Raw genomic sequence first — 15,986 nt, 5'->3', positions numbered from 1 at the left:
CATCACCACCTCCCCAGGGGACAGTGCCTACCCTCTCAGCACCCACATGATGACGCCAATTCAGAACCCCACCACGCCACCGCAGGTAAGATACAACACAGCCCACATTGCAACCCGGGGCATCGTGGAGCGCACATTCGGAGTGCTCAAGTCACGCTTCCGCTCCCTTAACCGTTCTGGCGGGCAGCTGTTATACGCTCCCCCAGTAGTGTGCAGGATCATAGTGGCAGCATGTGTCCTGCACAACGTTGCAACACGCCGGGGCCTGGCCGTGGACATGGTGGTGCCCCCACATCCCCAACCACATGCATGCCCACTGCGCATGGGAGGGGAAAGGGCACGGGGTGAGGCAGCCCGTACGCAGCTTGTGGCTAATTACTTCACATAAAATCACACCCTTGTGGAGTGCACACAGCCGTGGCACATAGCAGCTGACAATCAATGATGATTGTAACTGACAATTATGATGTGTCAATGGACAGTCAACTGTCACAACCATACCAGCCCGAGATTGTACATCTGGAAGTGTTCCATTGTGTGCTTCCCTACCTACACAAACACCACCAATGCTGTGTTCAAAAGACACACTTCAATGCTGCTAAAATCATTACCCCCTTGCAAGACACAACATGACAACAGTGCCATGTCACCCAACCCCTCCCCAGCACCGCCACCCAACACACCATGGCATGACATGCCATGTGAGAGCAAACAAAGTCATCCCCCAAACATGACACGTGTCACAAAGTACAGTGTCCCTAATGGAAACTGGCCACACACAATATGCCCACATAAATGTAGAAACAACAACACAGATGACCAAATACTTACCACAATACAATCAACATAGCATAAACATGACATTACTAAGGCAAAGGATACGTATTCTTACAACATGAGAATGCCAGCACATCCACCACCTCCAACTGTACAGTGTTGTTGCCACGCACATCTGGAAGTCCACTGCTCACAACATGAGCTCCATCTCCAAAGTGGACGGCCTTGTGAAGACATGAGGAATGAACCTGCAAATTAGGAGGGAGACATGGATGCACAAGCACACATCAATACACCATGCAGTGCACAATACAACAACAATATGCACTAGGAATGTATACACAGCATTGACTACAGACTGCCCACACATGTCGTGGGAGTCCAGCATCCCTGTGGAAGTCACTGTCACTTGGGCACACCCTTTGCAAGCCCATGGAAACGGGAAGCAGGAGGGGTGTGTGTCTCACGAACCCAAGCATCTAACCCAAACTCAGGACAAGCCTGCATGTGCCCAGCCAGAATACAGTAGATGCCCACGGGAGCCACACAAGGCAACACACTGCAACAAAAAATCAAAAATCAAAAATCAAAAATCAAAAATGGCCATGTGTGGGCCAGGGGGGTGGGGAGGCTACCCAGGAGGTCTGAGGACAGGGTGGCCACCAACAGCCACCTGCGTGAATGTTGGGGAAAAAAAACACCTCCATGGGCTCATGGCCTGCACGGCTACTAAATTGTGGGAGATTCACTGCTGGATTCGCTCTCCTCAACCTCTGCTGCTGCTGCCACAGGAGGTGGTGGTGCTATGGGAGGCAGCCCACGCAAAGCCCTAGTTTGGTCCTCCATGGCAGCAAGCATGCGGGTGTGGAAGACCTCGTTCTGGAGGGATATGGTGCGGAGATCCCCATGCAACACCCGACGTGTTGCCAAGGCCTCCGCCCGGGTTGCCTTCATCTCTGCTGAGAGCGTACGGATGACGCGCTCCAGTAGCTGTTTCGTCCTGGTGACAGTGGAAGCCTCAGGGTCCACAAGAGTCTGCCTGAGGTGCCTGACCTCTCCCCTCAGGGCTTCCCTCTGTCCCTGGGCATCTAGAGAAATTGATTCCCTCAGATTGTCCAGGGCTGCCTGTCTGTCCCTGTTGGACGCCAACATGTCCTCCCTGACTGATTGGCAAATGGAGTCTGTTGCCTGCTGTAGTAGCTCCATCTGCCTTTCTGGGGGGACAATGGAAGTGGCCACCCTCTCCATGGCTTGAGCAATCATTTCTGATGATGCTGCCTGTTGGTTGGCCATACCGTATATGGATTGCTCCCATGCGGTATTGCCCAGTGGCGGACGTTCACCACGTTGGCGGGCAACACACCTGTCTGGGGCAAGGCGAACTGCGCCTTGCTGTGTCGGCACTGCCTGAGGCTGCAGGACTGCATTTCCCCTCGGAACTGCTCGCCCAGGAACAGGATCAGATGTTGCGGAGTGTGGCCCTGCATCCGTAACCACCACAGGCGCACCTACCAACACTGACATCCCCATAGTGGGCTCTACCCCTGGTGCAGGTGGGTCGGACAGAACAGTATCCCTTCCATGAACACATACCTGCGAATCCACATAGGTCTCATCCGAATCAACACCTGAAAAGAGTTCTGGGGAGGTGCAGCCAGGGACACCCCTGGACAGTATGGCCTGCAGCAAGAGAGGGTTCTCCCCCACCACCAAACCACGTCCCCCACTGGTGCCTGGTCGTGCTTCAGATCCCTCCTGGGCCTGCACCATCTCCTCTCCCTCAACAGCATCAGGTGCGTCATCCTCTGCAAAAACATGAAAGACAAAAAATGGAAACAGGCATTAGCACCATGGCACGCTATTAGGCCAGACAAGCTACAGTACCAGTACTTGATATAACCCTCCCATGCATGCACTGTCCATGAGTTGGAAGGGGAGGAAAATGTCAGACACTGATGACACCAAGATGGGAGAGCAACACATTAGCTACATGCTGGCTAGCAGTGCCATCACTCATTGGCCTGTGAGTGGCATGTCCAATACACATACATGACACATGCCATCACACCATAGGCATGTCATATATGTGACAATAGGGCAGAGTGATGCGCAGTAGAACCAGGTGAATATCTACAATCAGCCTGAATGAACACAGCTAAATACGGAACAATGTTGTAGCAAGATGCCACTTCAAGGGCAACTGGCGCGATGTAGTGCAAAATGCCTACTGTGGGCAGAAGGGATACTGTAATACCCAAATCCCGGGGTGCCAAATGCATTGGATGAAGCACATGGGTGGCCCAAAACACTCAGGCACACACACCCTGACCTGGGACTCAACCAGAACCCCTCCCACAAACAACATACACATGGATCACACACACATGCATGTGCACTCACCGGACAATGCCTCGTAATCTGACAGTTCTCCCACACCTTGGATCTGCTCCTCTGTGACGTAGGTCCCAGCAACATGCTCATGTAGAGTGAGTTCAATGTCCTCTTGTGGGGACCCACCTCCAGTCACCAGAGTTGCGGCATGACTTGAGGCCAGCTTTTTCTTTGCCCTACGCTTAAGGTCGTTCCAGCGCTTGTAGCACTCAACAGCTGGGCTCTTATGCTGTCCGCGATGGACTGCCAGTGTGCCTGACGTCAAGCAGGTGTAATCCTACACCCTGAAGTGACCAACATTTCGGCGTCATGTTCGGACAGATACTGCACAAATGCATCCAGTTCGGCATCATTGAAGCTAGGCTTCCTTGGCGTGCCGGACCGTGTAGCTGTGTCGGTGTCATCAGCCTGTACTGGACGAGCACTCTTCCTTTTTCTTTTTGTGGGTGGTGGGGATCCAGAGTGCCCTACGCCGCTCTGGACACTAGAGGCAGGAGCACCGGTAGACTGTGTAGTAGTAGTGTGCGATGGCACACTGACCACATGACTTTCTGCAGGCATTAGCTGAAGTGTGATGATGGCAGGGGGAACCTCAGTCTGATGTACCGGGACCAACACTGTCCTCGCTGGGAGAGTCAGAGCTGGGGTGGACGGAGCTGCAGCTGCCCCTGCAGCCTCCCCACCCCGCCTACTCGGGGCAGCAGATGACATGGCTACCCCTGTACCACGTGGCCTGGTTACACTGGCTTGCGCCGCCACCCGTGGCCTAGACTTGGCGACCTGGAAGTCAGCCTGGGAGTCACCCTGTGCTAGGTCAGGTGCCACAACGGGCCGGTCCAACAAGGGCTGAGCAGGGATGGTGTCAGCCACGTTTCCCTCAACCATGGGGGGGGGATGTGTGTCCCTGACTGGTCCTCCAGACGTGGGGGGCTAGGGGTAGTCTGCAAATCCTGGCCACGTCCCCTACCGCGCCCACCACGCCCACCTCTTGAGGCTCGGCTACCTTTGCCACTCTTACCACTTGCTCGCCTCCCAGCCATGGCACTGATGGAGTTGTGCGTATGGGAGTTGCAGTGGACAATTGTCCTGGGCAATTGGGGGTCAAAGGGGTAGGGTACTAGATGAAATTCGTACCCAAGTGCTCTAGCAAGGCTGTATGGAACCCCTGGGGAAAGATGACGGGTCACGCAAGTTTACTAACCCAAGTTGGCCGATCTAAATTCTTTTAGGCCACAGTATATGGAGGACTTAACAATCTCATTAGCAGGTGGTCAGACTGGAAGTCACTCTATCAGTTTGCTAAAGCTAAACAAGACCAAATAGTTTGGTGGTAGTGATTGGTCATGGCTTGCGGGTGCCTTAACCAACACCAGTTCAGGGCATGTGAGATTATTGTCAGCTTTAGTAAATGTGCTTAGAGTAGTTTTCTGGAATGCATGTGGGCACTCACAGCTCTTAACTAATACAGACTTACAGGCCGATTCATGGAATTAATGTGCACCGAAAAAACGGCGCATGCGTGTGAAAACGTGCGATTCACAGTGAAATAGCGAAAATCGCAGTGCAAGTGCGATTATCGCACAGAAAACATTGTACATCTATTCATGGAAGTCCATGCACGCGCAAAATGTGGGATGTGCGCTGAAAAAGTGCACGGCGCACGCTGGCGTACGCTGGCGCACGCTGGCGCACAGGTCATCGAGCGCCGTGCGATAAGGCCACAGCGAATTCGCACATAGCGCGGCGCACATAACAAAAGTAGGTGTAACACGGGGCGTTACACGCAGAATGGGAACAACTCGTGAAAATGTGGGCGTCACGGGGGAAGTACAGGAGGCAAGTGCGCAGAACGCCCACACGCTCGCCTACAACACGTATTCATGGAATCGAATAGGGAAAAACAGCGCACGGCCAAAGACGTGCACTGGCCCATACATGTCCGCCACACGAAAGCAGGCGGTAGCGTCCCTGCGCAGGAAAAAAATGTGTGCCAAAGTTCTACACGCGTGAGAAGTTCCACACGCGATCGGGCCTGAGGGAGCGTGTGCGTGTATCTCAGAGGTGCGCGAGAAGTCCCACACGCGATCGGGCCTGGGGGAGCGTGTGCGTGTATCTCAGAGGTGCGCGAGAAGTCCCACACGCGATCGGGCCTGGGGGAGCGTGTGCGTGTATACCAGAGGTGTGCGAGAAGTTTCACACGCGATCGGGCCTGGGGGAGCGTGTGCGTGTATTTCAGAGGTGCACGAGAAGTTTCACACGCGATCGGGCCTGTGGGAGCGTGTGCATGTATTTCACAGGTGCGCGAGAAGTTCCACATGCGATCGGGCCTGGGGGAGCGTGTGCTTGTATTTCAGAGGTGCGTGAGAAGTTTCACACGCAATTGGCCTGGGTGCGTGTATTTCAGGGGTGCGTGAGAAGTTCCACACGCGATTGGCCTGGGCGCGTGTATTTCAGGGGTGCGCGAGAAGTTCCACACGCGATTGGCCTGGGCGCGTGTATTTCAGAGGTGCGCGAGAACTTCCACACGCGATCAGGCCTGGGGGAGCGTGTGCGTGTATTTCAGGGGTGCGTGAGAAGTTCCACACGCGATTGGCCTGGGCGCGTGTATTTCAGGGGTGCGCGAGAAGTTCCACACGCGATTGGCCTGTGTACGCGATTCCATTGGACCAAAGGCCCTGACAGCGCAGGCGCGTCTGTGACGTGACACGCGCGGGCGTGTCCCTGTACCCGGGGGAATGTTACAAGACCAAAAACTGCACGTCCGAGTGTCAGCCCGCGTAAATGGAGGATAGTGCCGCAGTGCGTATACGCGGAAGTGACGTTGGACCTGTGGGGCGGTTTAAAATGTACGTGTAGTACGTCATTTCCTTGTACGTGCTTCTCGTGGAGAGCGAGTGGGTGAAATCTGTACTCGGTTCACACGCGATTTACTTCACAGCGTTTCTAGTTCGTACTCCCTGTTACCTCTGTCAGTATTTTTCTGATTTTCTCTTCGACCTGTTTCCTCAAACAGCGTTCACTTCTCCATTTGTCCTGTCTCCTCAGACAGTGTACAAATCTTCTTTTGGCGGGGGTGTTGCCAACGCGCACATGCGCATATTTTTCACGCTCTTTTCCCAGGCAGACGGTGAGTCGCGCACGTATTTACCAACTGTGCTAGCCCCGTGTGTAGCGTACCCCTTCAGAGGTCATTGTAGGCTGCGTGTGACACGCATACGTTCATTTTTGTGTTTCTGGGTGCCACAGCGTAGTGCAGGTTCCTTTTCCCACGCACGTGGTCTACGAGGGGTCGCGTGCACGTCATTTTCTGTTTTAGGGGTGCCTGTGCGTTTGGGTTAGTAAACTTGCGTGACCCGTCATCTTTCCCCAGGGGTTCCACACAGCCTTGCTAGAGCACTTGGGTACGAATTTCATCTAGTACCCTACCCCTTTGACCCCCAATTGCCCAGGACAATTGTCCACTGCAACTCCCATACGCACAACTCCATCAGTGACTGAGGTAGACTGGGATTCATAGGGAACTGGATCATATCCCAACTGCCTCAGTGTGTTAGCCTCCTTAATTAGAGTGACAAACTAAAACCAAAGAATTGATGGGTTGAAGGTTTCAAATTAATCTGAACCACTGACATTGCTCTGGGCAACCTTTCACGCCACAGTTTTCTAGCCCGTCTGCACCATTGCAAAGAGGGTCCAGCCATATGCAAATCAGCAAGGTACTGCCACCAATGGGAACAGCTCTGCCCAAAGTACTCGGCCGAGGTCCCCTCTGCACGGAAACACAAGCAACCCCAGTCAATTAGAGTGTGATACACAAACCTGGATGGAATGTCCATAGTTACACAGTGGTTTCTCTTTGGAGCAATACATTCTACTAAGTTTATGTCATGTGATGAGATAAGTCTGTGGCTGGGAATTTCGAAGAGCAGTGCCAGGATATTCGATCTGTTGCTCCTTAAATAGATACTTCAATAGTAGTTTCAGACGGCGCAGTGGAGAATGGTTACCAGCTCATCTGTCAATTTAAGCTGGAACACTTCTAACCCCACCAAGAACAGCTTGGTCAGTGTCAAGGCTGGGGTTGATGCCCGCCCACTCAGAAGAAGAAAGAACTGCTCTTAGACATGAGGTCATCTCAAGCTACCAAGCTACAAAACCATTATATTAAAAAAAGACAGTCACAAGGGGGCACGGATGGGGTGGTGTTCAAACAGTTAGGATGCATGAGGTCATCCCACTGGTTGAATTAACACCTCTGCATACTGGGCTACCATCTTTACAACGTTGCGTGTTATGTTGTGTGTCGTCTGTGTGAAGACGCTCCAACCTGTTCTCAGTGAGTGAAACAGGGACATGCCTTTCTTTGACACCTCCATCGAGCAAGGGTTCCACTTCATGAAGACTTCCAGGCTCCATGAGGGCTAATTCATGCTCCTCCATACTTTTATTTTGGGCAGCAAGTTTTTGGCTTACATTAATAACTTGCTGCTTTGTGATATTCTCTGTTATTACTGTGGGGGATGTTTCCTTGCCACTCTGGTTGGGCAAACATTTTCTGGAAGATGTTTTGGTTTTTAGTTTTCTTTTCTTGAGTCTGTTTAGCAGATGTACATGATTTTTGGGCCAAACAGTTCACGTGGATTGCGTTTAAGCTCCCATCAATGGCAATAGGTGATCTCGGGAGGATAGCTCAGGTGCAACGCGCTTGCCTTGAAAGCAAGATGACCTGGAGCAACACAGGTTCGATCCCCAGGTACGCGTTTAGAAACCTCTGGGTATTAAGCACGTTATAAATAATCAATCAATCCTCCCTAGCTATTTGATCTGTGTTACACACTACACTTTGATTTATATCCTCTAGGGCAGAACTTGCAATTGCCCTTATGCTACACTGCCAAGTTCGGACACTCCTTTGCAGTTCATCGCAGAGCTCAGTGTGGACTGCAATTTTAATTTAAAAATGGTGTCTTTAGCAGCTTCCCACTTAACCAATCTAGTGTTTATTGTTTTTAGAAGTGTAGTATGCAGCAGGTTCATGAATAAAGTTAATACAAGGTGTATCGCTATCACTGATGTAGGCCCTGTATCATCTGTTTTTATTAAAGTCAGGAAAAGTCCTGAGATCTCTTGAGTGATTCATGGCAGGAGTGGACATAGTAGAATTTTCAGTCAAGGAAGATTCAAAGTCCCCAAAGATGGGAGACCCTTGTGAATCCAGCGTCATTGTTTCAGTTTAACTATCATTCCTCTGTTGTTCGTCAGTAGACATAGCACCAGGATAGGCCCCATTCAGACTGCGAGATCCTGCCTGATCTGGCTCGCTAGGATTGTCTTAACTGGGAATCGTGCCGGCTCCGCCAAGCTATTCCCCCTATTCGGATCGTTAGGGCCCATAATCATAGTAGGGAAAAGTTTGTTATTTTATTACCTTTGGTCACTGTTGATCAGAGAGATCCAGTCAAAAAGATACAGAGCTTTGGCGATAATGGAGCGGGAGTGGCTGTGGCAAGTACCGTAGTTTCTGGAGCATCTGCACCAGTGAGGTATTTGGTTGCTGCTTTTACTTTTGCTGTGTAACTCATAAATAGAAAAACAGGTTCAGTAGCTTGATACAACCACCCATATTCAGGGGGATTACCTGTAATACACAGCTATCCAGGCCGCCCAACCTCTGTCAAACTGCAGCGCAACTGCACTCTCCATCACTCCGCAATGCACTCTGTGCTGACACATGGTTGTTCTGTAACTATGTGCTACTTCTTTAACGTTCTTTGGGAAAACAGCAACTCTGCATCAAACGGTCCTGCAGCTCATCTGCTCTCTCCTGCACTCTCTGCGCCGTCATGCTGTTTTTCTGTAGCTATATGCTACTCCGTTAGCGTTACTGAGGGAAACAGCGACTCTGCATAAAATGGTCCTGCAGCTCAACTGCACTCTACGAGCACTCCGCGGCACGTGCACTGATACGTGGTTTTTGTGAAGCCATGTGCTAGTCAGTTAGCATTCCTGGAAGAAACAGCGACTCTGCAACAAATGGTCCTGCAGCTCAGCTGCACTCTCCAGCACTCCGCAATGCTTATATGTGTAAAATGGTTTCGATGGGGCATCAGAGATGCTTTCTTTTTAAACCCCTTCCTTTGCTCCAAAAACATTTGCTTGCTGTACTGAGGGTAAGCACTTTTTTAGTGTCCTTTTCCATTTTGTACCTCCACCATCTATGTGGAGGTCAAAATAGGTGAACTTGGCAGAAACTCTTCCTCCACTGGTCATGATCATTTGCTAGTACTTTCGCCAAAGCAATATACATAGAACATTTACATACAATGATCACCGAGCCATAATCAGTACTCCTTCATCAACGTCAGAAGGATGAAAGGCTGCGTTGGACTTGTACGGATTTGAACTGTGATCTGCAAATCACAAACATATCACAGCAGTGAATGCTCAACCCGCTGAGCCACGTTACCAGATCCACTAGTTGTGCATAGGAATTGCTCAAAACCCTGAATCCCAGGTATGGTCATTTCGACATTATTTTGTAAATACTGCCAGAATTTCCAATACTGCTGAACTTGTACTAATGTCTTAAGTCATTTATTTCAAAACATAGTAAACAAGTGAATTTGTTTACTTAAGGCCCGATTCATGAAATATTTGCCCAGTTCAAAGTGACTTTGCTCTGCCGACACAAACCCTGATTCATGGAACCGTGCAAAGTGCATTTTTGTAGAAAATGACTTTGCCCGGACTTTGCACAGCAAAAACACACTTTGCACGGTTCCTAGAATATGGGGTTGTGTGGCAGTGCAAAGTAATTTTGAACCGGGCAAACATTCCATGAATCAGGCCCTTAGTTTTTCCAATGTCTTCTGGCTAAAAAAAATACCCTTGTATGGATGTGACTCACTTTTGGAACTCCAGGCAAAGTTTCAAATTTGCTTCAATGTCAAAAATTGACAGCGGCACAGAAATCAACTCTTTCCATGTGCAAGTTCAGAATGTGTGCACAAATATGCACAAAACGTACACATAAATGCAAAGGTTGCATTGAAAGGGGTGTGTGATGTAGGAGGAGTAAGAGATTAACCCAATTGTTGATGAATATCCACCAAGCCATAACTTACATGGACATTCACAAACATTTGCAATTCATTTTCTTATCTGCACCACTCACTAACATGTGTGCCATCTAGGTGTAAGGGTCCAAGAAGTGTAGAAGCTGAACCCATGTTGTCAAATCGGTAGCATGTATGCAACTGTGACTGCAGCAATGGGGCAAGTAACTGCATTGCAGCCAGGAAGAAGAGCACACAATCACAAGTTCTAACTTGACATGTTTTCTTGACTCCTAGGCATTGAGTTCTCTGCATTTTGCACAGATTACACCCACGTAAGGTCACGTTCTCAGACGTAAGCGAACCTTCTGGGTGAACATGAACAGCAGCACTCGCAATCTGCCACATATGTAACTTATGTCTCTGCTGCCCATGACATGTCCCGTCCAATGGGAACTGGGGATCACCCACAGAGACACAATTATGTATGGTGTAAATTAGGGGTGTAAGTGCATCTTTTTGTCAATGGAGGATAGCACAGGGACAAGACGCAGAGCAACAGAGGTTCGAATCCCGGGTCCGTGCTTAGAAACCGAACTTATGTATGGTATTAGGGGTTTTATAAAAATACAATGAAATAAATAAATTGTACCAAAGCTCTGTTGCAGAACTCTTGGGCAGGCAGTCATGTTCAATTTGGCGTATCTTAAAAGCATGTGTAAAACGTTGACACATGATTTTTACACCATCATCCTTTTTACACCATGCCATATTTTTTACAGATTTGTATGGTGAACAGTGAGCATTTCTGGCAGTTCCACCCACTCCGCCACACAAATGCGCTTGCATTTACACCAGCTTGACATTTTGGAATCTGCCTTTCTCCACCAGCTAAATGCAGACACATTCCGTAGGCATCCGTTGTAAGGCTTGGCATGCGTAAATGGCAGGTGGCATTTACTCAAATTGAGCCGCGAAGTGCAGAAACAAACACCTACAAGCAATTATGCATGCATTTACCTCACTTGGCTGTTTGGTTGGAGCTGTGGTGTCTTGTGCTCCAGGAAGCACCAGGTGGAGGGGATGGTAGCCCTTCCGGTTTTCAGTATACCCAATGCATGTTGACCTTACTTCCCTGTTTGTGCATCAACGAGTACTAATGAAATAGACCGGTCTCGTTTCTTCGCGCTTCAGTGACTCATACTCATTGCCATATGATCTCTTTTTAATTAAACCTTCATCACTCTTCCTTAGGGTAAAGGGAAACAGAAAACATTCTGGCTGAAGGGGAAAGCTGGGCTGCAGGTACCTTTACCGGAATTCAGTTCTGAAGAGGAGGAAGCCATCATTGGGTCCTTTGAGGTTAGTTTATATGCAGCACATTGTTTTCTACATGGATGGCTACAGTAGTGCAATGTGATGACTGTTGTTGCAATGTAATGTGTAACTGGTTTTGAATGAATGATGCACACTGTTTGTGGCAGCACTATGGTTCACCATTTGGGCAGGACAATCTGTAATCAGTGAAAATGTACTGCCCCGCTGAGCTGTTTAAGAAACTGCAGGTCTCCTTATGAGAGAGGTGGGAATGGTAAAATATGTCCTACTTAAAATGCCATTTGTTTTTAAAATGTGTATTTAAAAATGCGAGAACATTCACAGAGTGAATATGAATTGTTTACCCTACTCAGTATTTCTTGGTTACATGTCATTTCATTAACAGTAATTACTTTTTGGAAATTTAATACGATGTAATTACTTTGAAATGTTACTTTGAATTTTTTTTTAATTTTATTTTGGGTGGGTCAACCTCATCCCCCCTTCCCCTTCATTACTACCCCTCCACAAAACCCTCCCCACCCCTCTTTTATCCGTTAACCCTTAAATACCCATAGTCATCGAAGTCATTTTGAAGTAATTACTTCATAGTAAATTACCACAAAGTAATTACTGTGGATGAATGAACAGGATACTGTGTTTCTTATTTACTATCTCATGTCATCCCAGCTCATAATTAGCATATTCATAACAAAACAGGAGTATTTTTAAAGCGTACATTCACCCAATAGCTGTGTATTGGCAGTGAAAAATAACTGATTTGTATTCTTCTCCATTTTTTTTTCAACCTCGAAAGGATGGGGCCTTCGGGTGATCTGGCACGTTATTAAGAATTAAAATAAATAAATAAATAAAGGGTTGAGTGTTCACCCTGTGACCATGCGGCCAAACAAAGATCTTTGAAGTGGATGTAATCGCGCAAAACACTAAATATCCCCCGCAACACTTTTCGAAAAGCAGTTTGGCCCCCACAATTAATAGAATCATTTATGAAAAGTCCAGTAACAAAAGTCAGGAAAGCCTGCTATCTTTCCCTGAAATTGCTGCATACATTGTCTACCTCTCTGGCCTTTCTTTCAATGCCAGATCCAATCTGTTATGACAGTTGTGTGGACCCAAGTGAGAAAACTTTTAAAAACATTTTTATAGTGATCTCTGTGTGTCTCAAAAACCTCAAATTGTGGTCTGTGAAAAGCACTGGCATTTTGTAAGACGCCTTTGGAAAGCAGGAAGAAACTGCTGGTCACAAGGTGTTACCCAAATTGACCTTTTACAATTGGCCTTTTGTCCTAATTGACCTAGTTATAGTAGTCCTAGTTGACCTTCTGCACAATTGACCTTTATATTATTTTAGTTATTTTATATATGTATTGGGTTATTTTTGGATTATAAATAATATAAGGGGATTGGGTGTGGGGTTGCGGAGGGTTTTGCATTGGCTGGGGAGTTGCGGGGGTTTTCCCCCGTATATATGTCCTAATTGACCTTTTAAATTAGGTCAATTCTCCCGAGATCAGTTGTGAAAAGGTCAATTAATATACATCCGGTCACAATCCCTCAGAAGGCTCTGTGCCTCTTTGTCACATGATCTTTGGTTTAAAATGAAGCTGTTCCTTAATGGATAATTGTGCAAAATAACCTAATTGCATAAGTGAATGTTGAGGGCCCCCCCAAATGTTTTTGAAGATGTTTGGGCTGCACCAGATTCCCAGGCCAGCCAGTGGCACTGTGCATGCTCAATGCACATGACGATCATGCTGCCACATTGGCATGCCACACTGGGTGAACGAGTTAAGCATGTTTTTAATCAAACCTTGGATCTTTCACCTTGCATACGAACAAGGTAGTGACACTTGGTGCTCAAGCATATCAGCCACCACTGTGTGCAGCCAGTGACGTTACTGTAGTCATGCCAGAGGCAGAGGCTGCTTTTGGTGCACTGGAATGGGCAGATCCCGAGTGGGTATTTGTATTGGGAATAAATCGATAATTCAAGGTCTGTGCTGGCAGATGAATATTTTTAATGGAGTAGCATGACTGTCTCCCACACATTGGGATGGAGGATTCCTCCGAGAACATTTTTAAGATAACATTTTGAAATGGTGCATTTTACATTACAAATTATGTGGAAAATTGGGTAAAAAGCCAAATTAATTCTCTTGAGCAACACATAAAAAATTCAGCAGATGCCATGTCACCTACAGTACACAGGAATTCTTCAGAACATTTTTATAATGTCTTTGCCCATGCCATTGTCACTGTAAATCAATTTCATGAAGCCATGGCCAAAATGACATTTTTTCACTGTTGACGTTTTTGGCTGTGATTTTTTCCAGTGCCTCCTGCGCTTAGCTATATAGTTAGCATAGAAATACATTGGTGGACTAGGGACATTGTTGAGGTGTGTGGCGACAGCCAATAGCCTCTGGCATGGCTCTGGGCAACTCTCCTGACCATCGTTCTTCGCCTGCCAAGCCATTACAAAAGAGGAATGACCATAGGCTAATCAGACTTGGTCCCAACCGTGAAGAGGCAGTCCAGCTCGAACTGCTTGGTCACATCCCTTCTGTACAAGACCACAAGCATCTCCAAACAGGTTTTGGCTTTGTTGGGCCTCATCGGTGAATAGTAGCTTGCGTCTCTAGGCCCAGCAGGCACAGGACCCACGTCTGGCCATACCTGTCCCACTGAGTGTGACTATAGGGTATAAGTATGCCAGAGAGGACCGGGGTTCACACCACGCATTCACTGTTCAGAGCACCCAGAGCCGAACAAACCCTCCCCGGCATACAAACGGAGGACTCAGCCAATGGCAAGTTAGAACTGTCCTTTATTTTCCATAACAGACAGGGATCATGCAGGAAGGACATAATTCTCCAGCAATCACAGCTCCTGAGCTCGTGCCAGGGGCTTTTGTTATGGTCTGACATAACAAATCAGGACTCTTCCCCAAAATCCTAAGAGACTGCGTGATTGGGTGGTTGGAGTGGTACTGCCTATAGCTGGCACATATAGTTGTTATTTGACTGGCCCTTGCATGTCAGGTGGGTTTGCCTGAACTTTCCCCAGAAACTATCTATTACATTGTTGCAGGGTTACCATTGGCCCTTGCCCTCTGCCACCCACCCATGGATTTGTGTTCTCTCATTCGCTGGAGCTGGTCTCCCCAGGCCTGGGACCCAGCTCTGTTCTCAGTGCTCCAAGCACCTTCTCAAGGTGATGAGAAAGACTATGTGTCCCCATTGTTGCCATCGGCATTACCACTTTGCCTTTGAGAGTGCCTGCAGGGTTGCTTCGCTGGGTACTGCTCCTCTTCCCACCACAAGTAAATGACCATTGTTTGTCTCAGCTGCACCATGTGGGTGAAGACTGCAAAATGTAGCTTTCTGGTCTGCAATTAGTGAGGATTTATTCTGATACTTTGCAGGTGGCTCCTTGTCTCTGAGGCTTAGGAATGTTCTGCTTGTCTCTGACCTTGGCTGCGAGCCCTGGCCTGGTGCTTCGTGCAGCCTAATTCTGCTTTTCTTCGCCTCTCGTCCTGAGGCCTGTGGCTTCATATCATTCTGCTATAGTTATGTTATAATTGCTATATGTCTATATCGTGCTATTCTTCTTATAGGTTAGTAGTATTTTGGTCCTTCAAGGTGTCTTTAACTATCCTGTAGTTCCATAAGGTTAGTTGCAATAAACCGCTGCAGGCTTGCTCTGCATCTCGTTCTTCCTTGCCTTTCTGCCTTTCTGCATTTGGCTAATGAGAGAACATAATAAAGGCTTTTGACAGTATGTATATGTATCTGTCCTCTATCTTCAGAACTGTGTAAGCATGTTCTTTGTGAGTGCACGTGTATGTCTGTGTAAGTTCGTGCATGGTTGCGAGTTTGCTTCATGGGTAACGTTACGATGTCGTGATGTTTCCAATGACATCAGCACAGTTAGATATTTGCCATTAGTCAATCATGTCCAGAGAGGCACCTGGATCCATGATCAGTGTTGGGGCACCTATATCCATGATGACGTTTTCTGGATAGGGTTTGAATGATTGTCTGAGAGAATATCTGTTTGCATATGTTTTTGTCACTGACCCTCCTGGGGGCTGTCCAAACAGTGACTGGCATCTTGCATCTCTGACTCTTGTGGCTTTCATCTTTATAGGGGTCAAGAGGGGCGTTCCTGGGACCTTCTCTTCAATAGAAAAACAAAAGGGGTGATGGCTGGAAGGTTTAGAATTAATCTTAACCTCTGGCATTGCTCTAGGCAACCCTCCAGACCATCGTTCTTTGCCTGCCAAACCATTACAAAAGGGGAATGACCATATGTAAATCAGGCTTGGTCCCACCCGAGAAGGGGCAGTGCAGCCAGAACTGATTGGTCACATCCCTTCTGCACAACACCACAAGCCTTCCCCAAACATGTTTCAGGCTTTGG

At 48.0% G+C, this 15,986-nt stretch overlaps 1 protein-coding gene across 1 annotated transcript in view; it reads left to right on the top strand.

The window, feature by feature from the left end:
- The window catches only part of LOC138473225 (guanylate cyclase 2G-like), a 93,178-nt gene that overhangs the window by 61,841 nt on the left and 15,351 nt on the right, over window positions 1-15,986 (top strand). Inside the window, exon 9 of the mRNA XM_069611789.1 lies at window positions 11,478-11,585. Within this exon, the coding sequence (XP_069467890.1) occupies window positions 11,478-11,585 (108 nt within the window). The remainder of the gene's footprint in view (window positions 1-11,477; window positions 11,586-15,986) is intronic.

This window comes from Ambystoma mexicanum, chromosome 8, assembly GCF_040938575.1.
Source record: "Ambystoma mexicanum isolate Mex_15411 chromosome 8, UKY_AmexF1_1, whole genome shotgun sequence".
Classification (NCBI taxonomy): Eukaryota; Metazoa; Chordata; class Amphibia; order Caudata; family Ambystomatidae; genus Ambystoma; species Ambystoma mexicanum.
The sequence above is the reverse complement of the archived record's forward strand: the minus strand, read 5'-3'. Positions and strand labels throughout refer to the sequence as shown.